This window comes from Gobius niger (genome assembly GCF_951799975.1).
Source record: "Gobius niger genome assembly, chromosome: 2".
NCBI lineage: Eukaryota > Metazoa > Chordata > Actinopteri > Gobiiformes > Gobiidae > Gobius > Gobius niger.
The window spans coordinates 20,461,262-20,488,745 of record NC_136853.1 but is presented as its reverse complement, the minus strand read 5'-3'; the positions used below and the strand labels follow the sequence as shown (position 1 = coordinate 20,488,745).

Here is a 27,484-nt window from a genome sequence, read left to right as displayed (position 1 = left end):
CCGAAACAGCGTTGCGCTACCGCCACCTACTGGATAAATGTCCCACTACTTTGTGTAACTTATAACTTTTTTTTGTTTTGTTTACAGTCTATGCTTATAACAGGCTATCTGAGGAATTAGCTCTTCAGTGAGTGTCTTGCTCAGTTATAAAATGCAGAAAGCTGTAGCGGATCCAATCAATAGTTTTTGCTGTCGAAACGCAACCATATTTTTGAAAAATGTTTTATATGTTATTTTAAGTAACTAAGTTGCTCAAACTATTTTGGGAGCACCATGTTATAAAAATAGAGATTAAAAAGGGCTATGTTTTCATGTAGGGCATCCCAATACCTGAGTAATCAGACAAAATCAAAATATCTTTTCAATCATGGATCTCTGGGGGTTATTCAACTAACTAAAAACATAAAATCTCTAGGTTACATTCTCAAAATGACAAGTTATTTTGCTTAACACACACACATTCTCATAGATGGAAACTAAAGTTATTTTTTTTAGGCTAATTAAAATATTAGTACCCAATAGCTAACTGGGCAAGGTGTGCTCAGTTTATAAGCTTGAGTGGCTATGCTATGTATACCAGCTGAAATTTAAATTAAATGAAAATGTTTAAATTTAATTTAAAAGAAAAAGTGTCTCAAGATAAATGGCTGGTGACCTAAGTAAATCTAAATATGTACGTCTATGCAAAAGTTGTACCCTTTGATATTTGACGGTATTGTTAGTTCAGCATCTTCAGGAAAAGATATGCCAGTGTAAGTTGGTGAAGTACGGACCTTTTAATAGAAAGCAGATCTATTGCATGTCCACAAATCATACACTAAATCACAAAGTGATGATTGCAAATACCACGATGGGAATGAAAGGTAGGTTTATGCAACATCAAAAGTGGCAACTTGCATTTCAGTTGTAGCCTATACATTATTGATGCTTGAGTCAAAAGGCGCATACACAGTTTAACAGTTAATTCAAAACTTAAAGACATATCAACAATTAAAATATCCATCATAGTCTGGCTGGTCCAAGCCCTGTTGAGAAGAATACCTTAATCATAGTACAGTTTTGCATGATAAGTTCATGGATCACTGTCCATCAAGAGGTCAATAGTCTACTTAGGACTTACATAGCAGATTTAGCCTATGTCAACATAGACAACTCTCTTAACAAAGCACCAAGGTGATCAGTTTATCCTTGTTGCAGAGATACACTTCTTAAAACAAGGAGGCTGCAGTTAACACCATTTGTCTCACCATTCTAAAAAGTAGGCTAGAAGCTGTAAGAAAAGCAAGCTGGAGAATGACAAAGCCAACAGCTCTAGCACAGTTCATGCCAGCTCACCCAATAGTGCACTTCGGTCACATCCTTATTCTGATTGTCAGCGCTCTGAGCACATGGCTTTAAAAGTTGCTTTTCTATCACTCCTAAATCCTTGACATTTGCTTTCATTTATCTAAATTCTAAAGTGCTGGCATTATATTCAAAATGAAACTGTACGTACATATAAAAAAAAACTTTAGTGCATTTTTCCCCCCCCAAAACAAAAGAGAAAAAGGAAAAATGCTAAAGGTTCAAATGCACACTCACTGGGTAGGTATAATATATTAGATTGCGGTCTATTACAATAAGCTAATCTGAATGCAAACATTCATTTGAAGGCCAGGGTGTGACAAAACACCTTGTTCAATGCGAGAGTCCAAAGCCTTTGTTTGCGATCAGTGGCAAAGTTTTTCTGTATTGTAACGTAATACACGGTGCATAAAGATCAGAGGTTTTGTGTTAAGAGTGATGACTGAAAGGCATGCATTTTATGGGTACAACCGTGAGTTTGCATATTAATGTACAGTATTAGGTTAAAGTCTGTAGGTGCTTGAAGCGCTCCTGTTTCACATCAGTTTGTATCAGATGAATTTAATGTCTTGACTTTTAAAAAAAAAATCTTCATTCAGCCAACAAGGCCTTCCTTTTACATCTTCTATATTGTCATTTTCTTTCTTGGTATAAAAATGGCAAATGTTACAATAGAAAAAATACAAGACCATATAAAAAAATGTTTACTTATTCTGACACAACCAAATCTAGCCTATTCTTCTAGAATTAGCCAAGACACATTCTTAATGACTCATTCTCCATTCTCCATTCCCTGGAACAGAATACAGGGAAAACAACTGAATCAATGTGAGATAAACATGATGGTAAATGCCATAATTCAGGTCAGTGCCCATCGGTCTGTTCTCTTTAATGCACCAGCACAGCGCAGAACCGCCATTTCATTCATTCTGGCTTCTGATGTTTGTTTCTTGTTTTTGTATTGAACATGTTTATGCACAACTCATCCACAAAGTCACAATCTAAGGCACTGTTTCAAAATCCCTAGCAAGAAATCTCATTTTTAAAAGGTGCATTATGGAACTTTTTGTATGAAAATTTGTGCTTAATTTACCTTTTTGTCAGTTACCTTTTGGCTTTATGGGTGGTTAGCATGGCGCCTTTACTTTCCATCGCAGCGGCTTAAAGGGGCTAGATGCAAGTTAGCCATTGTATACTCACTACTGCCACCTCAGGTCATACGTGTAACTGCAGCTTCTACATTAAGCTTGTGCATGACGGCACTTTGAACCCGAATTAACAACCGAGTGAGAGAGCAGGATTTTAGAGGCAGTTGTTCCATCGCAGTGGCTTAAATGATGCTCCAGGATCAATTGTTTTAGAGTTTGTGTTGGATTGTAACTGTATGTATTTAGAAAAGGCTGTAACTGTATTCGAGTAAAGTTACTATTTCATTTGAGGGTATTTAGAATATATTAACCTAAAATAAAAAGAATACATCGAACATAATCACTCAGTTTCAAAAAGATCAGTTACGCACAAATGTCAAGGTTTTGTTCCACATAAAAAGCTGCATAATGCACCTTTAATAATTTTAGTTGTTTTGTTTTTTACAGATGTACATTTAGATATACTGTATATAGTGTTGTATACATTAGGCTAATTCAACACATCTGAATTGTGTTGCTTGGTAAAAATCTCTAAATTCTCAAATGTCAAAATACTTTGGGAAGACAACAATGAATGTCAAGTTAAATTGCAGTGATCGAACATTCAAGGCAGTGACTGAATCCATATAATCTAAACATTTTCAACAACAAATCAAAACAATAGTTGTAATTAAATTACTTGTTTTATCTTAAAATGCTCCCTGGTTTTAACCACATTGGAAGACCTGGACAACAAAATTACAAACGCTTTGAGCTTTACATCAGACAAATGTACAGCAGGGTTACAGCCCCTTTTTAAATTAAAATCTGAAAGCATATAAATAAAATTCCCATACTCACTCCAATTAAGAACTTAACTTTAAAATTTTGTGATGCTACAGTTAAACTGAACAATAGCAGCTCTACACCAGCCTTTTAAAGGGGTGGTCACTTTTTACTATCAGTTCAGAGATTCTGTAAACTTCTATATCATATGTGCAATTTATATTCTGTCAATTATTGAAGTCCAAACTGCAACATGATCCCTGCAACACCTACATACACTAAAGCCTGACCTTCAGACTGCACAAAAGCAAGGTGCAATACGTTTTCAGTTAAAATAGTATTTCCGCAGTCTCCTCTAACAATAATCCTGTATATTAAACCGACCAAAAGATTAACATAGTTGTTATTTTGGAAATGCGTTGACTATGACATGCAACTACCGGTGTAGCGGGTCAAGTTCCGCCTCAATAAACCCGGGTACAGTTTGGCCCAGGACAGGGAATACCTGTAGGATAAATTGTCCTATCCTGTCAAACTATACCGCAGGGGCATAAAAAAGCCTAGACCTAATACCCCTTCAGGCAAGAATATACAGTGTCTATCCAACAAGGTAGTCAAACTCACAACTTTTCTAATCATGATGTGGGATTTAACTTTAACATTAGATTGATTGAAATTAAATGATGTATAAAAGACATGATAAATTTGGCACATTTTGTGATAAACCGGTAACAAATTGAGGAAATTCAGATGTTTGTGTGTTAATTCTTATGTTTATCACTCAACACCACTGCTATAATCTGGCAATAGTCGACACAGCGGATACACTTTGGCCTGTTACACCGGTAATCTCTCAATGATCGCAAATTAATGTAATTAAATAACCAGAAAAGGATACATAGGGATTCTTTTCTTTACATCTTCTTGTTCCCCACCCTTTGCTTCTTTACAAATTGATGTCCCCACCTCTTAAAAAGAGTTGGTGAAAGAATTTAGTCGTACTCATTGCCATTATATGCTTCTTCTCAAATCACATGTTATTCTTTCATTGAGTGTAAATGCATTAAGCCAGCAGAATGTTTTTTGTTTCGTTTCTACTTCCGAATTTGCCCTTTCTCCCCCAGCCTTGCTCAGGAAGAAAAACAATAATGTAGTAAAAAATAATAACGAAGCCAAGAGTGTGCTTCCACGTGTGAAACAGGGCATCACTTCCTGACACTACTCTATACAGTATTTTGACACGCTGCAAACATGAAACTACCTTCAAAAATCCCAAGTAATACAGACCTAAGGCGCCATCTTTGACTGAGTTTCATATGAGGTTGAGGTTTGATACCAGTGAAAATAGAAACTTTCTGCTGCGTAAGACACAGTAAGCGTCTTATGACCTGTTTTTTTTTTTTTTTGCGTTTTAGATTTCTCTTCATGTGTTTGTTTTCATGCATGCAAGCTTCTGTTTGCAGTTCCCGCCTGTTTGTCATTTATGTCTCTCGGGGTTCTTGTAGAAACTTTGAAAAGGTAAAAGCCATTGATACATTTTCATCAGACAGTATTTTAAGTTGCTGCAGATAATCAAAGCACAAAAGTTGTTTGTTTTCAAAGTGCTCATTCAGAAAGAGGAGTGAAATGAAGGAGACACAGGCATCACACTGAAAACCAAATGCAACATGGAATTATTAGACTATGATGACCATGTTACTGCATTTTGTTCTATTGTGTGCACTTGTAATACTTTCATGAGGAGGATTTGAAGAAAAGCAAAGGGGGTTTAACAACCCCGTTGAGAGATGTCATGCCTGTGCCTACTTTTACAATCAGTTTTATTGTTTTCTGTGTAAGTGTATGCATCATGCATTTTTTTTAATGGGACATTTATAGTAGGTTCCCCAGTGCAGACTTGGACGCTTCCATAGGCAAGCGCAGAGGAGAAGATGTTGAGAAAAAATATAAGGAAAAGCAGAATATGCAACTTGTATAGCAGCCCTATAGTATATTCATTGTCCATTCACCCTAAGACTTTGCCCAAAGCCTTCCGCTTGCTGTTCGGGTGCCATGTTGCCACTACTGGATGCCTCCGCCCCATTGATCAAGGTTGGCGCTCCTAGTGATCCGTTTTCTTCAACTATTGCAGCTTCATCCTCTTCTTCATCATGTTCACCACGGGCCGCTCCATTAGCTTCGGATTCTGCTTCTCCTTGAGTTGCTCCAGAGCCAGGACTGCCCTCTGTCAGAGTAGTGTGAGTCCTCAAAGGGTCTTTGCGCTCTGCATACAACCTTTGCTCAAGTGTTTTGAAATCGGGTTCAAAAGGAAGTGACACACTTTGTTGAGATGCGCCTAAAGCAAGGCCGAGCCCCAAAGCTGTGGTCATACCCATTCCTGCACGGTACACCTCCATGCCATCAGGTAGCATGGACTTGATCTTCGGCAACCACCTCTTGCGAACACGCCGGGCATTTGTGCACATGTCAGCAGCAATCACATTCATTTCGCTTTCCTTAAAGTTAGGGTTGAAATTCTGACAGTAGACTACAAAAAAAGAAAAGTAAAAATTTAGATATTTACTCTAGGAAACATAGAGTATCAAAATCATTTAAACAAAAACATACGTTTGACAGCATTGAGGACCCTGCTGTCCAAGGGTTTTCTACTTGGATCACTAGTAGACGAGCGAATGCCTGTCCCACAACTATTGGCCAAAGTGTTTCTGTAGGAATAGAAGACAACACCAGGGGGCAGAGTGAACAATAGGCATATATGGAACAGTAGAGAATAATGGGCAGACATACTGCATGGAAACTACACTTCACTGCGCAACATGGCCACAGATGGAGTGTGAAAGTGGCTTGTGACAGCAGCAGTAGCCCTGAACACAATTCGTATAGTAAGAAAACAATGCAGAAAGAGACTCACCTATCAAAGAACGTTGCCAGCAGACGACGCAGCAGGACTTTATGTTTGATTCCAGCACAGAGATGACAATTCATCAACTGGCCACGAGTCATGAACACTTGTGTACCTGTAAAAAAAACAAAAAACAAAAGAAGTTCATGAACAACATTCAATTCCATACAGCTATATTTTTCTGCTATTACAGTTCAGAAGTGATAATGTTAATTTTGGGTGCATGTGTGTACCAGCCACTAGCTCCAGCTTCTCTCCAGGGTCTCCCTCGGTGTAAAGCTTCGGGTGGCAGCGGTAGCCTATCTGGCTGATGAGACTTGCAGGCAGAGCCACCAGGTCCCTGCGGATAAGTACGCAGTTGCGGTTCTCCAAGGCCAAGGGCAGCGCAGCCATCTCGGACTTGTCCTGGACTAATAAAGCAATGAGAGAGAGGTAGTGTAAATCTTTCGTACTAAGTATCATGAACACAAAGTAACAAAAAAACATTATCCACAGTCTGGAATTCTCCATTTTGAATGATTGTTAGAGCATTGCAGATATCCCAGAAAAGTCCTGATGCAGCATCAGCAACTTCAAATCAGGGTGCATATGATTGGAAATAGATGTTACAGCAAAAGTTTTAGAAGACAATCTAAATGCAAATAGCTCCTACTTGCAATTAAACCACACGCAAATGTAAAAGATGTGCAGTGGTTATCAAATAACCCACGAAGTCACCCTAATGATTAGCTCTTAATGACAGCAGAAAGAATGTATTTCATAAATACTTTTAATTCTAGATTTGAACAAAACAGTGATATCTTGTGCAGTGATATTTGCCTAAGCTGCAGTGTACGTGTGTGGCAGAACAATAAACCCAGAGGTTTACACAAAACTATCCTTTATGCACAAATGACTATAGTATAGCATTCTCCTATTTATGTCCTTCGGGATGCCTCATTTACAAACAAGTAGGTAATTGTTTCCGCTGCCCACTGCTCCCTACAGTGGTAAATTTGGTTGAACAGTTGATGTATAATGACAAATAAAGCTCCTTTACCTTTACTGTGACTCGGCGCAACAGTACATGTTTGAATCTGCACGCTACGCATAACATTACATACAACTACTTGAAAGGATATATGCGTTATTATACAGTACTCACTGTTATAAGAGTTACCAGAACGTCCATAGAGACTATATGGATCATCAGCTATCCCATCGTATGGCTCTTCTTCAAACTCCTCATCCTCATTCTGGTAGGAAGTGGGGCTGTCAGTGGTGGGAAGACTGGAGGCTCCAGGGCTTAAACGCTCGCCCCCTGTTCCTGTCCCAACTCCAGCTACTGCTGCCCCCTGCAGGAGGAAAGGGGGCATTCCAGGTATGGTGGCCCCCCCAGATGTTGTGTAGAAGAGAGAGCTGGCCCTGGCCAGTCGACTTCCCAATTCCGATGAAGTAATTTTGCTTTGTGTCAAAGGAACCGTTAATGGGGTTGGATCGCCTGCCTCTACTTTAATCTTACGTTGTGGCAAGATAAAGGATTGTGTCCATCCAGGGTTGGCCATAAGAGAAGCCATAGTGAGACTACCATTATTGCTGGGACTCTGTGGCTCTGACCCGGTCTCCTCTAAAGAGCCTGCTGTTTGCGAGTCACAGTGAGGTGAGTTTGCCTTGTTAAAAATAAGGTCCATACCCTTTTCAACTATATGCTGAATTTGGAGGTAGCCAGCTGTGTACATGACCACCAGCTGTTCACTAGCAGCCATGGTTAACTTCCCTGTGTAGCAGAAAGAGAGGATCTGCTCAAAACAAGCAGGAGTGACAGAAGAGGGCAACTCAAACTGGGTTTTAGTGGAGGTACTGAAGAGGTCTCGGAAGTACAGGCTACTGGCTGCCAGAACAGCTCGGTGGGCTTTAAAAGCCTGGCCTGAAAAAGATCGGACACAAGATTTATGTAGCAGTACATTAATGAAAACATTATACAGTGATTACACAGACAGAACCATATGGCAAAACAAGTCTCACCTTTGACCAGGATGGATACATCGCAGTAGTGTCCCAGCAGACGCTGCTCATTCAAAGAGCCCAAAACGGTGGCCCCGAAGTTTGGAATCTCTACATGAAGCAGCTGGGACATTTTGGTGGCAATGGAAAAGGAAGAGGTTTCAAAATTTCACCGCACACTCTGCCACTGAGCGAGGCATCTATAAAAACAAAAAACATGGAGAAAGCCTTTTGTAAATCGTGGAGAAAATGCAATGATTTAGAGGAGACTACAGGTGAGACAAGAAAAGAAACTGTAGCTTAGGTGAAAGAATTGAATATGTAAGTGCGAGAGTTGGGACAGGAGAAAGGGAGGAGCCAAGAAGAGCATTGTGAACCCTTAAGACAAAGTTATTTTACATTACTCAAATTCCAAGTGACTTGGACTCCTTCCATGCATTGCACAAAATGAACCACCAACAACAGTGCCAAAGCAGAGACTTCCGTGACCTCTAAACATTGATATACAACACTTCAGAGACGATACCCTGTTCCAAAGCTGGCTGAGCAACACTTTCTTTTTTTGCTGACTGTTACTTATGACTCCTGTAATTCTGTTCTTTATTCTGTTCACTTTTTGTGAACTTTGGAAAGCCGAACACAACCACTCACAGAACAGTATTTTAAGCAAACTTCCACAAGTATTATACTTCAGGCATGTTTGCACCTTTAGTCCTTCACTGAACCGTCTACTCTCCCACCAACTCACACACACACTCACATACACGTACACACTAGTTTCATTATTGAGCAATGGTGCAGAGCAGTTTCCAGGAATACAAACAAAAAATATGTCACCACCTCACTTGCCCAGCCTCTCTTGCCTGTCTCTCCCACTTCATGCACTTCATATAGACAGACATGCACCCAAGCATACTTACATAAAAGTGTGCGCGTAGACCCACACTGGCATGCAGTGCACTGGCAGCGTAGGGAAATGACTGTGTACTCTGGCATGCTCGCACTCACCTGGAGAAGCCAGCAAATGCCTTGCTACTGCTAAAACACACTTTCCCTTTTTGTCAGACACAGCCATGCAATGTGCTATCCCAGACAGTTCTGACCTGAGCGAGCCAGTCAGTCTTCTTTGCCTCATACATCAGCAGGCAGGAGCAGGACACCAGAGGAGAGTTAGAGATGGAAGGGCAGCTTTTTTACTTGAAGTGTCATTCTCTGTCTCAACACTGAGTCTGGGTGTCTGGCTGTCCCTCTAACTTCTATTCTCCCGTAGCTTATCTTCAATCAGTCTGTCCTCTGAAGCCCCATTCTCTCTGCTGGCTGTCGGCTCTAGCACTGCCTCAAAACCTCCCTCTGTCATTATCTCTCCGTTTCTCTCCCCCTCGCTCTATTCTCCAAGGGTAGAATTCAACAAGTGCCGCTGTAGAGAGTGTGTGTGCGCGAGTGTGTCTGTATGTATGTGAAGGGAGGGGTGTAAGGGGGGGGGGGGGGGGGGGGACAAGCAGAGCAGAGCGAATCAATGATAAAAGGAGTGGGAGGCTGAGTGGTGTGTGCGAATGCGTGTGTCTGTGCGTGTGTCTGATCAATGCAGTATCTATACGTCGCAAGGAGTGGGAGGGAGAGAAAAACACAGGCTACAGTTACAGACAGAGACAGAGACCGGGCAGAGCAAGAGAGAGAAGCAAAAGAGGAGGGGAGGGAGGGAGAGTTGAGACAGAGAGAAAGTCATCTGAGGACAGTACGAGTGGGGAAAGACAATTAGGTTGAAGCAACCTCTGCCACTTGGCCCTGGACACTTATATGGACGGCGAGATGACGAGGTGACAGAGACAAAGGGATGATGAAGAAAAGGCTTACACAGGCTCACATAGTTAATTAAAAAAAAAAACACAGAACAGAGGAACTTCTTCATTCCCCATTTGACGCAAGTTTGGGGGCAATGCGTGACGTCTTTCTTAAATAAATGCAAATGAAGATAAGCTTAATAAGTTTCTTCTAGTTTTGTCAGATTTGGATAACAATACAAGATTTTTAGTTTTATGCAAGTGTGATTCATGCATAGGCACCTCTTCCAAACTCCTACACGACAAGTGTGGAGAATTCTTCACACAACACTATTCCAACACAAATTGATAAATTAAATGATTAATTTACACCTCCACTTTGGCACTTGGATACACTGAAGGGCTGTGGCGGTATTCTCTCCTTTTGTTTCGCATTTGGGCCTTCCTAAAGCCTGCTTGATGTAGATAGGAGAGGACAGGAGCCAGATGTCACAAGCTGTAACCAAGATTGAAACACAAAAGGCATCAGCTAACTGAGAGAACTTCCAGAAAAAAAAAAGTGCGTAGGAGGGCACAACTGTATGATTGCTGTGACAGATGACTATGCACATACTGTATGTACAAAGTATAACCACGCAAAGTTAATGTTCCAGGCAAAAATACAGAAAGCTCCAACTGACCTCTAAGGTTTCAGCTAGAGAAAATGATACAGTTCGGAAAATAATAGCCAAATCTTCACTATCATTTGATATACCCCGCCTCAGAAAGTATCCAGGCACATTTTTGGTAGCTGAAGTGGAGAAAGTTTGAGCTCAAACTTTTACTCTTCAGTCACAGCGGAAATGAAAGGGAGGCTATCACAAAGCTAGAGTGAGTCAGACTTGCAAGCACTTTGGCCTAGTCGTGAGAGATCTGCATGGTACATATAGACACACATGAGCGAGCGCATACAAAAGACCTCAGCCAGTGATGGCACATATGATCAGATTCACGCAGAACAGCGCATATACCCCTGTCTATTCCCTGCTGAACACGCCCAGACTTCAGACTATGTCATGTTGTGCACACTCAGCGACATATATGCTATTCCTGTCCGTGTGTCCTTCTGTGAACCCAGCAGACTGCTTGTCCGTGTGTCCGTCCATCACTACAGTGTCCTCATACCGCCTCTCTCTCCCTTCCCCAGTCTCTCTCTCTCCCTCTATGCTTCCCGCCCTGCATACCACGTACCCACTGTCTCACTGCCAATTAATGCACACAGGGCTGCATTGCAGTGAGGTTGGCGCGTGCCAGAGCAGCAGAGCACAGTACAGAGTCTACAGACATGCATGTACGTGCCAGCCGGGCAGAGAGATGGGGCGGGGGTGGGGGGAGGGGGAGAGAAAGAGAGCATAGGAGAGTGAGCGGCGAATGTGTTGAGTCAGGCAGACAGGAGGACTGTGCCACGCTACCAATGTACACAGAATCTCTGCCGCATGGCTGTCTTCATGTGAATGTAAATGTATGCGCAATGGGAAATAAAGAAGTCTGTTTGAGTTTAGAGAGGACGCGCATTTTCAGATTACAACCCCCACAAATTGCAAACCTATCCCACCTGCATTAAATATAGACTTTCACATCCCTGAATTAAAAAAAGACCTATGCCCTCTCTCTCAAGTGGCAAAAAATTAATTATGTGTTATAATCAAAGTTGTATCCATACAAAGTCGTGCTCAATGGTTGGTATGATACATAGCTGCATGTGTGATTTTTGATTTGACAGGAACAAAAGCATTTTGTGAGCCGAGAAACTCTGCACTGTTAGCTGTTGTCTGCTCATTTGAAATGTGTTACCTCCATTTTAATCAAGGATTCATACCTACGCATAGTGTTATTAACTGTAGCAGCAGGTCCAGGCATATTTGAATAATATGAAGAAATGAGATGATTCACCAGATGGCACATACCAAAAAGACTTACAAAACACATCCGGACACACTTTCATAGCAAGTACATATAATACAAATATTATTTACTAGTACTGTCGCTGGTGGTAAATAGCCAAAGGTCAAGCCATATATAGAAGCATAGTTTCACGCCATCATTTGGAACTCAAACACATACAACATCTCGGTTCATAATGAAATAAAAAAAAAACCTTCTAACCTTGAAAGTAAAATGGTGCATCATAAAGTTATTGAAAACAAATGGTTGAGAAAAGTTTTCACAGCCACAGTGAGTTGGACTGTGCGAGGCAGACAGACAGTAGCAGCACTGCCTCTCTCTTGTGTTGCGTCTATACAATCTCAATATGAACTGTCTCGCCGTTATAAATATTCAGATCCTGCAGTTGTTCTCATGTCTAAAGTGTACCAGACAACAGATTCTATCCACGTTGAAACGGCAACGCTACCCTGGCAACAGTTCTACCAATGGGGACGGAGCGGGCGTCTGCCGGAGTCTGTCTGTAGCATTATGGGATGTCGAGAGGGAGAGAGAGTGAGAGAGAGAGGCTGCTGATCACTGCTCGTAATGCAACATCATTGTGTGTGTATAGACCCCGCTGGGTGAAGTTGTCTGCGCACAGTCAAGATCAAAATCATTGTTTCTTTCTTTCTTTCTTTTTTTTTTTTTAAAAGAAGAGAGAGAGAAATTCTCATGATTCACACAGTTATGTAACAAGCAGACAACTCTGAAATGAATTGTTGTGGGCTGAATATTGTCTGGTATCTTTCCACTTTGTGTTCACTCCAAGTGCAAAGTTATTGTGTCGCATAACTATGATAGGTCTATGAAGCTTGCTGTACTCTTTACGTATGAAAATGAATACATGTCTATGTATGCAGGTACATACTGTAGATATCTCTGGATGAGAGTGAAGAGTTGTCTTGTTTTAACTTCACGAGATTGAACCAACCACCTGAATGATCGACACTTTACATCATTCTATTGGAATGCATGCATTTATATATATCTACTGTATGCCAATTTGTGCAGTGTGTTGCCAGGTTTGAATCCCATTTGACATCTCTGTTATATTTGAGAGCAGTTCCCAACCTTTATTTGTCCTGCATATCCCTTCTAGTCCATAAAGGGATATTTCAGGATTTTTGACATAGGGCCTAATTTCCTAGTTATCCAGAGTGTTGCTGATTTCTGGAGATATTTTTTTTTTGTAATTCATGCAGTTCTTATATTTGAAGAGCTATGTGGCGCTAAGCTTGTGCTAGGCTAGTACATTTCTACGGTATCAGCTAGCCTGCATTAAAACAGTCTGACCCGCTCCACAGAGCTCCTGAGGCAAATCACTTATAACACCAGACTAACCATAGAAATGTCTGTGTCGATAGAATAATTTTTGGAATATAACTGACCTTGCATCACATGAATGATCGCATTTTGAGGAACTATTTTCTAGCAGATCACTCCGCCGCCACATAGCTTATACAACCACGAAGCTGATGCTGCTCAAATATAAGTTCTTTTAAATGCAAAATGGTTAAAATTACTCTATCAACACAGACATTTATATGGTTAGTCTGGCGTTATAAGTGATTTGCTGCAGGTGCACTGTGGAGCGGGTCAGACTGTTTTTAATGCAGACTAGCTGATACCATAGAAATGCGCTAGCCTAGCACTAGCCTAGCGCAACGAAACTCTTCAAATATAAGAACTGCTTGGATTACAAAAACAATAACTCCAGAAATCAGCAACACTCTGGATAACTAGGAAATGAGGCCCTATGTCAAAAATCCTGAAATATCACTTTAATTTAATTTATATTTGACTACTCCCTTTCTGGAGGGTGCTGCTCTTGTTCAATATAAAGCAAACACACGATATTCAATGTTTTTAAAGATTTTAAATGAATTACCCCTAAAAATGTAAGGGTTTTCAGGAAATGTAAATGGTGAAATTTGATGCTGGTTTTTCTTTTCTTCCATTAGTTTTTGTTTCCTAAACCCGAAAGAGCACCTTCACCACACAACAAGCGCTTAAAAATTGGACTTTTTCAAGCCTGACCAAAACTGGGTAAAAGAAGTACTTTCCTAATATTGAAATACTATTCAGCTTTACCTTTAAAATATACAAAATTGAAGCCCCTCCTGGAGTCCCCGTACCCCTGGTTGTGAAACCCGACTTTAGGGTAGTGTTTACTGGCACTCTTTGGCTGCTCTGCATTTGTTGTATTTGTTTTAATAATAAACAATTTAAGTCACCTTTTTTGTCCTCTTTTAGGTTAGTGTTTAATTAAGGCATAGTTTAGTCCCCTTTTAGACCTGGTTTAGCTCTGGTGGTACTTAAGAGCGCTTTTTTTTTCTCCGTTGAGAACCAGAATTTAAGCTTGCATTCGACCTTTAATTGTTTATTTCTTTTGTCTATGAGCATTTGATACAATGCGGCAAACAAATGGTAAAATGCTGTTTAAGCTTTACGGTATTCACAGACACAGCAGTTTGCTCAGTGTGTATGCAAATGACTGCTTGTGTGAATGCATTTATGCACATACAAATACAGGCATGCTGTTTATTTTATGTACGCTGTATGAGCGCACTATATTTATGAATGAGAGAATGTATTTGTGCACACATCCATATGATAAATATGTCATGCATGGAGATATGTATTTATGCACATAAAGGTATCTGTGAGCAAATATATACACACACCTTAGGGGTAACCTGGCAAAAGCCAAATAGATAATACAGGGCAAATTTCAGTAGCACAGCAATATCAATCTGGAAAGGCTCTTGTTTAAATCGTTTAAACCAAAATATGGGGTTGGTGAGAGTGATGTGGCAACAAAATTAACTGATCAAATGCAAAACGTATCTGACTGGCAGAGTCAAAACTGTCTGACATTAAAGATGTATTTTACAAATAGAGATAAACGTATAAATTATCCAACTATTTTTATTGATAGCAAAAAATAAAAAATGTTAATGAATTCACCTACTTAGGCGTAACCCTGGACCCAACCCTGACTTTCAAAAATCCTGTAAAAAAAACTTTGAAATTCTTTAAAATTTAACTTGTCCAACTTTAGATACATACGGGGGTCTCTAACCACAGAGGCATCCCATTTGTACCTGAGCTCGATGATCTTGTCACATTTTATGTGTTGTGTATGGAGTTGGTCACAAGGCTGTAAAACGGCTCTGGGGCCTCTTGAATCATTACATAAATCTGCACTCAAGATCCATGATAAGAAACCCAGGCGCTATCACCATTGTCAAATACTAAATAAGTATGGAGTTCTGAATTTTAAAAACCTAATAACCTACACTAATGTTTGCTTACTTTTTAATATTATTCATGGACTCACTGCACCTCCTCTGAGAAAATGCATAACTTTATGTACTGATAAAATGACTCCAACTACTCGGTCCACTTCCAGAGGAGAATGCAGCGTGGCCTGGCTCTGCCATACTCTTCCCTGTCCATTCCACGCAGGGAATTAGTCTGGTCACAGAGCAATTGGAGCAGTTTGAACGGGCGGGCCTAACACGCACAGATTGTCTGTGAAATAAACCAATTAGCAACTGCCAACAGAGATTATTGCATGTACGACAATCAAAAGATTTGCGCATTTGACTAAAAAATGGCTTCTAGAAAAACAAACTTGCACTCATGATCTGTAACGACGTCATGAAGGAGCGACCGTTCACCTGGAAAAGGTTCTAATGTTCTAATAACATACATTTAATTTTAATTAAATATATGTTAATAATGATGTCAAAATGTATAAACCCATGGTCAAGCATTCATCTTCATTTAAAATCAGTTTTTGTAAGATCAACCTGCCCAGGGACTATAACCTGGTACAATGCATCTTTCCTTTTGGTCAATGCTAAATTGTGCACTGTCCGTGTCTAAATAAATACCATATCATACCACACCATTGGGTCAAGCGCATGTCATTTAACCAAGCACTGCTAAACAACAAATCACTAAAAGCAATTAAATAATGAAATAATAAAATAAATGTTAAACATGTTTGTAGCAGCATACCTGGTGTTTTTGGTCATCGCTGGGATGTGAATGAGTGTCGATGTAGGTGCTTGTTGTTGTTGTTGTTGTCAGAGTAAAACCTGCCTATTCACGCACCGGCACGCGATTGGTCCAAAACACCAGGGTAATCCAGCCGAATGTTCAAGTTTTACAAAATGAAAATAAACCAATATATTATATACACAATGGTATGCACCTATTAACTATATATTCCTAAGCACCTTTAGGAAGACTACAGTGCGTATATTAGATGCAGCGGAGCAAAAACAAAAAAAGAAATCCACAATCATCCCTCATCCCTAGAGCACATAATACATGATCATCTTATATCTTTTACTCGTGAAATGGTCGAATATAGTCTTTATCAACTAAGACTGTACCTGAAATAAGCCATTTTAAATTTGCATAGAATGGTTACTTAAATGTCTCTGCACAGTGGTAGTGCACAGACAGTAGTGGTCGACCTGGCACTGCTCCTTGCGGGCTTTGTTTTAGGGATGAAGTGTGAGAGAGTACAAGGCTGACGAAGAGCGTGTGTGTGTGTGTGTGTGTGTGTGTGTGTGTGTGTGTGTGTGAGATTCCTGCGTTGAAGCTAAAGCTAATGGACTCCAGTCTGGGGGAGGTAAACAAACAGACAGACAAACAAAGAAGCAGTATGGTGAAGAACACTATATGGCGAGCCAAACTCTGATAATAGTGGTACCGCAGCGAAAGCACAAAGGGCTTTTGCTGCAGTGCAAAAATCAGCAAAAGCACAACCTTGAAAATGTATAGTACACAATGTGACTGAGGTTCAAAATTCGGAATTGGCAACCGCTAAAGTACTTTTTTTTTTTAATCTTAAAAATCCTACTATTTAACTTCAAAGCATTGCCCCGCCTACATCTGTGAGTTACTGTCCCCATAAACCCCTGTCCACTCCTCAGAGTGCCCTTCTCCTGACTCTTTACTAGAGAGGACAGGGCCTTCTCTGATAGAGCCCCAACGCTTTAGAACTCCCTGAGGAGGTCAGGTCTGCCAATACGAGCGATCGCTGTTATTGTTTACTTCCTTGAATTTCACTGGATGTTTTGGTGAATGGAAGGCAACAGCTGATGCATCCAGGCATCCAACGCTCTTTTATTACCGATTTATAAAGCACAAGGGAAGCAATGCCCTTGCAATTATTTTTTGCCTATCATTCAACTTATTTATATAATGCATTAAATTGCCTACCACAGCTCCCGGATGTGATGACATGGCGACTGCCATAAATCCATGATGTAATTTGGCTCACGTTATATTTTTGGTTTCTTTATCATTGGTATTAGGGCAGGGCGATATGGCCTAAAATCAATATCACGATAAATAAAAGAAATATCACGATAACGACACATTTGACAATAATTGACAGCAGACAAATAACTTCAAAATCCCAGCCTAATTCCCTGCCAGTTGGGAAGATTAATTCAGTGATATTTTATTCTTGTTTTCTTTTAACGGTTTTCTTTTTACTAATTTCACGCAAATATGATCTAATCAAGTAGTTTACATCTTTCATTTCATTTTACTTTGAAAGCTCCTGTTCCCGTGTTCAACAGTCAGTGTTTATGCTGCTCTGATGGAGCTGAGCGTAGCACAAGTATTATCGTGTCCACAACGATTAACAAAAATTAGAAAATATATCGCGATAACAATATGCGATACGATATGGCCCACCCCTAATTGGTGCTATTGTTGTTACACTCGTGTATGTGTAATATAATATGATATGATAAATATATACACACACACATATATAGAGAATAAACAGTACTCAGTTGTGTGACCTTTTTTTTTTTTTTTTTTAATGGGCAACAATGAAACATGGATACTTATCTACTTATCATCCACTCGGAGGAAAGAAGGCTGCATAAGTTCACTGGTTGCATTCTGTGTTGACACTTCAAACAGATAAAGCCAAGTGATTAGGACAAAATGACACTTTGTTCGGATCATAAGAAATTCCACCTCCGCATTACTAACTCCCAAATGTTGCCAAAGACACTTCCCAAAATGTCATTTTTCTGGGAGTGATAACATTTGAAAGCGTATTACATTTGCCAGCACAGAAGAATCGAAGGTTGCTTCTTGTGAGCAGTGTTCTTGTAATAATTGAGTGTAAGAGTGAAACGGCAAGAAAGCGACTTGGGACTTACGCAAGACAGGTTTTTCTTTTTTTTTACACAAATACAGACAAAACTTCAAAAACTCCCCACTTTCTGAGAAAAGGAAAGTTCAGCAGCAGCACAGGAAGCAGGGAGAGTTGGCATATGCATAGATTCAGTGACTGTCATGAGCAATGGCTGACTAGCATGTGATTTTGGACACTTTTAACAAGAAATCCTTGAAAAATCCACAAGCCATGTGACTGCTGTCAGACCGACATAATAAACAGCAGTACCTTGTTACTGCTATGGGACAAATGTAATGCAAAACAAATTGTTTCACACATGACAAATGTAAAGAAGGACGAATGACAGGATGTTTAATCTGATTAGACTTCCTATTAAAAGGCACTAACATTGCAACTGTAATAAATATTAAGCAGGGGTTAAAGCTTAAAAGTTCATTTCAAGAGAAGGAGCAGGAGACACAGATTTAGATTTAGGCACAGATCTACCAAGCGCTCATTTAGGGCTGGGCAATTAATCCAAATTTAATCAAAATCACAATTTCTACTTTGGTCAATCTTAATAATCGTCATAGGACTTTATAATCGACAGGTTTACAGACATTTCTTTGGCATCAGACCGTGCTACATTAAACAGGTAAACAGGTCAATGATTTTTAGCTTCCTCCTTCCTCTACTGTAATGTCTCAATGTAATGAATTATCCCTTGTTCATATTCTGCGCGCTGGAAGTTGTGCCTTTCCCATGCAATAGAAACGCGCACCAGCACATGGTGTTGTTTTGCTTCTTCCGTTCTCGGTAGATTCACGTGTACAATCGCAAACAGAAGATCCACTCAGACTCGCCGCGGCGTGCCACACAAATTGTAGCTTCCGACAGCAGAGCTTTTAGTTAATTCAATTCTTGTTTGTAATGAAAGAGAAAGTAACGAGGCACAGCCATGGATCTGCAGCGGCTCCAGTCTGCATGTTTAAAGACTGAGGCGGTGGCCCCAAGCATAGACTCTAACATTAAGAATGGACTCATTGTGGCGTACTTCTTCCTGTCACCGTAAGGAGCTGGCAGCTGGCTCTGGACATTTCTGGCTCCTGTGGACTCTCCATTTAAACGTTTTTGCCCCTCTTCAAGACAGACACAGGCTTGTCATTCTGACCTCCATGTGTTTGTCTTTACGTGACGTGCGTCGTCCTAATCTTATGCTTTTACTATTTATATATTTATTTTTGACCTACTCTAAATAATGGAGCTGGCTTCATAAACCCTGCGGAATTGCTAGCATGAACGAGCTTCAGCTATCCCGCGCTGAACTCTATGGGATAAGCTCAGTCCATTCTTACATTTTACTTGAAAACAAATTGTTTTTCTTTTTTTAAGTGCAAATCAATATACTAAGTACAATGTTAGATAACTATCAACTAAGTATTCCTTTAAGCACCATAAACAGTCTGCAGTAAGATTACTTTACACAGTGACAAGAACTCTCCTGACATTTAGATCTCAGGCTTTCCCGCAGCACTTTCCTGTTTAGGCGCTGCCTAAACAACACAGGGCTGCCGCCTTAACTAAGCTATTACATTTTTTTTTTACCGTTTACTTCTTGCGTGGACGATCGCAGACAAGCGGCACGTGCGAAACAGGCGAAATACTGTACATACCGCTTTAAAGACACCATCCGGCATTCCTTTTACATTTGCTTTGTTTATCATTGATCCAGTTCGGGATATGACCACACTGCACCAATGGGCCTGAAGTGAGCAAGGTCCTCTTCCTAAGTCACCGAAAAAGAACATCAAAATTGCAACTCCTCTGCTGTAAAACTATATGATTAATGCTTACCCCAGGCATTTTCCACTGAACAATTTCGAACAAAACAACAAAACAGTCAAACAAAAGCAAACATGAAAAACCTATATAATTGTGCATCTCTTTTTGCAGCCTTTATGATGACTCTGAAACAAAACTCAATTTGGCAAATATTTGTATCGCATCATCATCGAGTCATATGTAACTACGTAGTTTGACCCGAGTGAATGATAAGCTTTTACAGTGTCTTATAATCAGTCAGGCACATTAGGTCAGAGGGATGTGGCCTTTTCCCCAACCTTAAATTAACTTCCTGCATCAGCTTATTTCTATAGGTTAAAGAACAGACCTCAATACTCCTTCCATCGCCATCTTTGTTAAAGTGACGTACGAGAGGTAGAGAGGTAGTCTATTCCTTTTCAAATCGGGATTATGTTTACATGCACTGTAAGAAACCACCATACTCTATCATTCTACCAGGACAAATACAGTCTCTGCTGGCCATGTGTGGAACTTTTTTATTCATTTAAGTTGCCCCCTAGTGGCTGGAATGAGTATACTGGTTATTTAGTTTTAAAAAAAAACTTCACACGGGACTGGGCTTGAGACTTTTTTTTTTTTACATACAATTTGTGCTCTACAAGTCAGGGGCCGGGTTAAATCATCTGGCGGGCCGGATTTGGCCCGCGGGCCGTAGTTTGAGGACCCCTGCATTAATTTAAATCATAGAAATATATCTAGGTCGACCGAGGTGGGTTTTTCTGAGGCTGATGCCGAATATCCCGAATATCGGGCCCTAATTGGAGAAGACTGCACATGTAGAAACAAAGCAACTTCATGTCTTTCATGAAGGAAAAGCATAGCAAACTCAAAAAAGTAGATTTATCTTTACACAGTAGGGCTGGGCAAAAAATATAATTGATTTAACACATCAAGTTGGTAAGTCAAATCCATTCATATTTTCATATTTAGATCTTTTTTTAGATTAAGTTTTTTTTTTTTTTTAGTGATTGCCTTTCAAGGTTTGTTGAGGCACTTTAACTAAAAACGATAAATATTATACAATACAATATAATATTTACAGAACACAGTTATTTTGTTTTAAATGGGGAAAGAAAAATCTAAAATTAGAAGATCTAAAATACAAGATTTTCCCAAGATTTTTTCCATTAAAAAAAAATCACCCAGCTCTATTACACGGGGCCTTTAAGCACTGCTGCCAACACACTGCTTTAAAGCACATTTATATTTATAAAGCACTATAATATATAGTGTTTTCCAAGTAGAGGTAAAAGCAACACGCAGTCACTGTGGAAATGTCATATTGTATCATGCCATAACCTCTTAATGGCAACGAACCTGCGTCTCCTGAGTTTACTCACTTGTCAGGAGGAGTCATGCCACATGTCCTGGAGACTATAGGGATTTCACAAATTAGCATATCCTCGTTTCTGGCTTAACCAGGACACTGAAATGAACAAACTAAGCACAAAGAACAAAATAGTATTCATAAAAAAACACTAACATGACCTATAAGATTAACAATTACATCCATGGGCTTTTCACTGTGGCATTTTCAAGACATTCATAGAGCACTTTGGAATCCACACTTTATCATATGATCAATGAAACTATTAAGATGCAGTAAATGATTCTGTAAGCTAGAGCACATAACTGAACATTTAATGTTCTTTAGTTCACAGTTCTGTTTAAAAAGTCACATCTTTGCCTCTGGCGTCACATTAGGTTTGCTTTACACTTGCCTTGTGACTCGACTCAAACAAGAACATCAGTATACTCTCAAGTCAAACTTTCAGAGCATCGCAAATGAGCAGGGCATGGCTGGAACTATTCCACTGTTCGAAGGAGATAATCTATTGCCGTGCTGTACCAGTTTGTTCATTTTTTAAATTGGCTTTGCTAATTTATTCTTGCAGGTACAAATCCAAGACAGGTGTGATGCTTCGCTAGCACCATCGGTCATACACGCAAGTAAATCCAAAGACACAAAAATTAAACTTATACAGGGCTTTGCAAAGTCAGCAGTTTGTCCTTTCTAGGTAGACGTAGGCTTTTATAAGAGTTCATCTGAGAGCCTGCTACATGTCACCCACAGTCAAACTAGGACAACAATTAGGTTAGCCTGCGCAGGAGCCCTGTAGAGTATGTTTGTGAGAGGATGTGAATTACCCAGACACACCCTATGCATTTGTGCTGAATCCAATTTCATCGTCGAGGTGCATAAAACAGTAAAACATAGAGGGCGATTTGACCATAAAAACTGAAGTCCGATCCTTGCAATGATCTGTAATTTTGGTGATATCGCCATTTTTTGGTTCCGTAGTTTTTTTGTTGACCACATCGCTCAAATACTCTTCTACCCACTCACTCCCATTGGTCAGTCTCATCGTGCTCCGAGTTAGTAGCACACCAGTTCCACCAATCATAAGTGTGAACTTTCAGAAGCTGCAGTTAGTTTTAGTATAGCTTTAGTGACCTCTTCAAATCAATATAAAGAGAGTAAATGCACCGGCACATCTGTGAAGACACACGCTGTTGCTCTATGTCAAATTGTCGTTGTCTTTATCATATTTTTGTCTGTTTTAATTTTCTTTACGCATGCCCTTATAGCCTTAGGTTTAAAGTTTCTATAGTTTACTTTTCTCTAAATTCTATATCTATTCTGATTCTGAATAATGCAATTGTGGCCCAAAGAAAAGTGTCATTCTAACGACAGTAGGTTTATGTTGTTGAAGGCTCTCCCGGGAAATTTTAAAGGAATAGATGGTATTTGCAAAAGCTTAGAGGTAGGCTCACTAGAATGTATAATAATATTTCTCAAATAATCTTGGGGGCCTGAGGTTCTAAGCTGGAAGGCTGAATTTGAAAAAATAAATAAAAACACTTACAGAGGTTGTGAGAGAGAAACCTCATCCAATCCTCACAACTTACTCAGCTTCACCACAACAACAACACCAACCATATGATGCACAATAACTGCGCCAATTGACCTAAAGTTTACCACCGCCAAACCACAAAGAACACAGTTTTACACACCTGGAAGTCAAACTCTTGATCAATTCAACACATTTTTAACACTTATTGCAAAAAAGCAGCAAACCCAGGCACTCTGAACAAATATGAACATGAAGAAGTAGCAAGGAAGTACTTAAAAGTCATTTTTAAATACTTATTGCCATAAACTCCACTTTCTTGTGAAGGTGGTGACATAACTTTGCTCACATTGGACACCCTTCTCACTTTATGCATTACCTTTAGGTTACAGCTAGTCTCGCCAACCAGACTCCACTTCTTTACAGAAGAGGGTCTGGCCACACTCCATTGCGCACTTTCAAAGGAAGTGACGCAGCGATATGGAGCCTACCGACCAATCAGAGCAGCTCCCTGAACGGGCGTCACGTTGTTGCGCCTTTGTTTTGTAGTTTTTCAACACAAGCAACCACTTCACATAATGCTCCGGTATGCTTGTATTCTTACGTTTTTCTGACATAAATGACAGAAGTCATTTACTGAACTCCGTGTGGCAGGAGCGCCATTGTTAATGTCCGAATGACGACAACTTTCTTGTCACTGTTTCTGTCGTCACATCCGCTATGTTCTCATTGGCTGCTATGCGCTTCGGTTGTCCCACATTAGTCCCATTAGTTCTACGACAGGGTCACCAGACTAGTCTCCTGTTTATTAATTAATAAACATCGGAGATTAGTCTGGATGCCAGGCTAGGTTACAGCTGCCCTCAGCAACTCCATTTTGCAGGCCCGGAGTGGTTGCATTCCCACATTGCATCGCTAGATACACCACCTTCGAAACAGCGAGCTAACTTTGTCCTGCGGAGACAAGCTCCACCTCACCCTCAACAGACCCCTCACCCGCCCCATGTAAACACAAACACGTGTAGGGATCGCAAATGTTTGAAGTAGCAACAGTTAGCGGCTAACAGTTTAGCATTATGGCAGAAGTTTACAAAAGATCTGAACCAACCTGTTGTCCATGTTGTTTGTTTAAAATTTCAGTATCTACAGGGAGCTGTCAGTTTTTTCTTTTATAAATGTAATGTAATGTTTACTGTTGTCCTCTTACCGACATGATGGTTGTTGTGTAACAACAATGTTCACATTCTTACTCATGGACCTACTACCCATACCGATAAGAAGAGTTTTACCCCTCAACATTTATATATTTGTTATTCACATGAGTCATGACATGCTTTAAATGGGTGCAAAGTATCAACCAGGACTGAGGTGTATAAATATAGTACCAATGCACAGGGCCATCCAAGGTGAGTAAACTTGAAAACATGAAGAGAGGTTATGCTCCCAGGATTGTCACACTTCCAAGTGCGAAAGCAGCTTTTAATTCCTTCGACTAAACACCACTTTCGCATGATCACGAGGCATAGTTGTGATTAAACAACTTGGCATTAGCAGGACGTCCAAACAAACAGAAGAGTAAAGTTTTGTCCAATAACCTAATAAGTGACAATAGCAGAGTGACATACGAGAAGGGTGTGATTTGGCAAGGATAATTGTGTCATTTGAGTCTCAGTCCGCTGTTGTTTGTGAGATGAATGTTCTGACATTAGCATGACATCAGAGCACTTCAACATGGCTGCCAGAGAAGCCCTGTGCCACGCTAAAACGAGGGCACATCTTTCAGCATCAGTGCCCCACTGTCTGCAGACTGGAATAAACAAACGCACATACACACATACAGAACCCCATGTACATGTCGTGCACTGCAGACCGAATGTATTAACTCTCTCTCCTGCATGAAGAGAACAGAGCAAAGTGTTTGATAACATGAATAGGTGAATTAAAAGCGGTCTCATGACATGCAGCAAAGATCTCCCATGATATTCACGACAATGTAATCCAGTGTTCCAATGCGTTATAAAATAAAGGCCTGGTTGTTCACAGTAATATGTACACATTTATTTGGAGAGCATAAACACCAACCCCCAGCCCTGCCCTCCACCTACTCACACACTCACTTTACAGTGACCTAAGAATCTTGCAGTCAGCAAGAGCCTAAGCTGGCGTACATGTGCTCAAATAACGTCACCTGAGATAACCTTGTTACACTGGTAGATAGAGCGTACCATATCAGACAATAAACACTATAGATTTAAAAGAGTGTATATGCTACATAGTAAGAAGCTTTTTACTTTTATATTGGAGCACCATAATACAGAATATAGCTGATCACATCTTTAAGAATATTATAAAGCACGAGTCACTACTTAGGTATAGCAAAGTTACTCAAACCGGAGTGCTGTCTTTTTCCACAAAAAGACAAGTGTACAAGGTGCTATCTCAACTTGTGTTTCACAATTCCCAAGACTTATTTATACATGTTTCAATATTTGTGTTCGGTCATAGCATGCGTCATTTATTAAATTATAGGTTATACTTTCACTGCGAATTCACAGACCCTCCTCCTCTGAAACCCACTCGGTCAGATCTAAGAAACGTCCTCTCCAATTATTCGTGAGTTACAGATGGATTTGAGGTAATGACCAACTGCTTTCTCTAAATATTTTTGTTATATGCAGTAATTATGCAATTCTGGCCTGCAAAAAGAGGGTCCTCTGAGAGCAAATATAATTTACTTCTATGTTTGAGTACAGAGAAATGCTTAACTTAAGCCTTGCATTACGTTTCTCAAAGCAAAACATAAAGTTGCATGACTAATCTGCATTTCATGTACTAATGCCACAAATAGTTTAATAATGTTAAACAGCTTTTTCAAAGTATCTTAAAAATCAAATCTTCCATTCTGCTTGAAAAAACAATCTCATGACTATACAAGAAACACATCCTTGTATACTTCTCAGCATTTGGCTCTTGTTCGTGCTGAAAATACTTGGAACAATCAAATGTGCACATGCTCTCTTTCCTTTATTTCTTTTTTCAAGTACAAATGCACAGATACGCACACAGTAACACACCCACACACACATTCTCACAATGCATTCACGACATCCATGCCATGTGATCTTGCTAGGCATTATGCCAACAGCCAAACATGTCACTTACCAGAAATCTCTGAGACAAAGTGAGAGAGCGTGGCAGTGAGAGTGTGTGAGAGAAATTCAGCGCATTTGTCCATTTGTGAAAGCGTCTTATCAAGTGTAACAACAGTGCATAGACAGGGAACATGAAATTTAGTGCTACAGTTATCTGCAATAGTGTGGGGGCAGTCAGTTTAGAAAAAAAAGAAAGAAAGATCCGACACGTGATCATGGAGAGCTAATGTGGAATTGTTCTGCGGAACCTGTTATGTTTACTGTTCATTGTCCAAATTCTTGGAAGCCTTTCTAGAGGCATGTAAAGAGCCAGGCAAATCCAAATGAATTAAGGGCAAGGAAGGCTTGGAGGTAGTCCTGTTTCTTAATGTCTTTATTCCTTGTGTAGAGTGGCTGGTGTGTTTTTGTAATGTGAAGAAGTGTTTTGTAAAACTCTAAAGGAGGTTGATTATCTCCCTAGATTTCCTACCTTTCCAGGTGTACGGTGTACTCTTTCCAAGAAAGAAAACAGTTATGTGTGGCCATGCCAAGTAGGCTGGCTGGGCAAAATCACAATCTCTACTTTGGTCAATCTCAATAATCGTCATAGGTCTTTATAATTGTCAGGTTTACAGCCATTTCTTTGGCAGAACCAGCACCTAGTTTTGAGCTGAGGTATGTACAAAAAGTGTGTCTAGGTTCATGAATCAGCTACATGTATTTAATGTATCAGGAGAACCTAAAATCGAATCGAAAATCGATCAATATGAGAAACATAATCGTGTTTAATCTTTTCACCATATCTTCCAGCCCTACCTCAGGCTGTAATACATGTAGTATATGCGTGCTGATGAAATTGGCTGTGTATATTCATCAAGGGGCCTAAGGGATCAGTGGTTATGTAGATTTAATCTAGTCAAAGTAAATTTGTCTTTCAGCTCATTTGCCAAACTCATTGATATTCAACTCAGTTTGACTCCAAACTTAATTTTGGATTTGATAAGCAAATTTGTGGACAAGAAAAGGTCACACAAGGCTTCAAGTTAACTTACAATCATAATCTTATATTTTCTTCCACGCAAGGTTTCTTATCATTCAGTGTATGAGCCCCTATGTCAACAAACACTTCAGCTTACTTGTTTCTGGAACATTATATACCAAACAATAACGGCAAAGAGTCACAATGACTGGCCAGATTTTATTTAACTGTAAAAGGTAATTCCCGTAGCACAGTCAAATCAAAACTTCAAGGCGTTACATTTGCATCAACTGTGGCATTATGATGCAAACTTGACTTTGACTGAAAGATAATCATACCTGGATTAAGGTGACGTGTCAAACGTCTGATTTTCCTCATGACTAAATACATTTCTATAAACATCTCTCTGTAGGAATAACAATAACATGAATTCTCCAACAACAGCTCTATTTGGAAAAGGAAGGCTGTACGACTGGTGTCACATACCATCAATGGTGACTCAACCTAGTCTAAGGAATAATACTAAGTGAACCACGGAGAACAGCAAGGAAAAACTGTGTAAAACTGCAATATATCCTCAAGAAAGAAGCAGATTTGTTAAGTAATGATTA

The 27,484-nt window shown here is 39.8% G+C and overlaps 1 protein-coding gene across 4 annotated transcripts; it reads right to left on the bottom strand.

The window, feature by feature from the left end:
* Positions 1-4,469: 4,469 nt before the first annotated feature.
* Positions 4,470-26,020, bottom strand: nacc2 (NACC family member 2). Of its 4 annotated transcripts, none has more exons than XM_079552584.1 (7): positions 25,926-26,020; positions 8,164-8,342; positions 7,304-8,065; positions 6,393-6,569; positions 6,169-6,274; positions 5,865-5,962; positions 4,470-5,784 (listed from the first exon to the last, which is right to left on the bottom strand). In XM_079552584.1, the coding sequence occupies exons 2-7, from the start codon at positions 8,273-8,275 to the stop codon at positions 5,252-5,254; spliced, it is 1,788 nt and encodes a 595-aa protein (XP_079408710.1). In that variant the 5' UTR covers positions 8,276-8,342; positions 25,926-26,020; the 3' UTR covers positions 4,470-5,251. The 4 variants fall into 4 exon arrangements, with proteins under 4 accessions (XP_079408710.1, XP_079408708.1, XP_079408707.1 ...); XM_079552582.1 differs by lacking the exon at positions 25,926-26,020 and adding an exon at positions 9,151-9,618; XM_079552581.1 differs by lacking the exon at positions 25,926-26,020 and adding an exon at positions 9,246-9,617.
* Between the last annotated feature and the right edge of the window lie 1,464 nt (positions 26,021-27,484).

Coding starts and splice junctions, on each gene's coding strand:
- nacc2 (XM_079552584.1), bottom strand. CDS start 8,275: ATGTCCCAGCTGCTTCATGTAGAGATTCCAAACTTCGGGGCCACCGTT. Junction 6,570..7,303: donor TTCTGGTAACTCTTATAACA/GTGAGTACTGTA, acceptor TTGCTTTATTAG/TCCAGGACAAGTCCGAGATG. Junction 6,275..6,392: donor GAAGCTGGAGCTAGTGGCTG/GTACACACATGC, acceptor TTTTTTTTACAG/GTACACAAGTGTTCATGACT.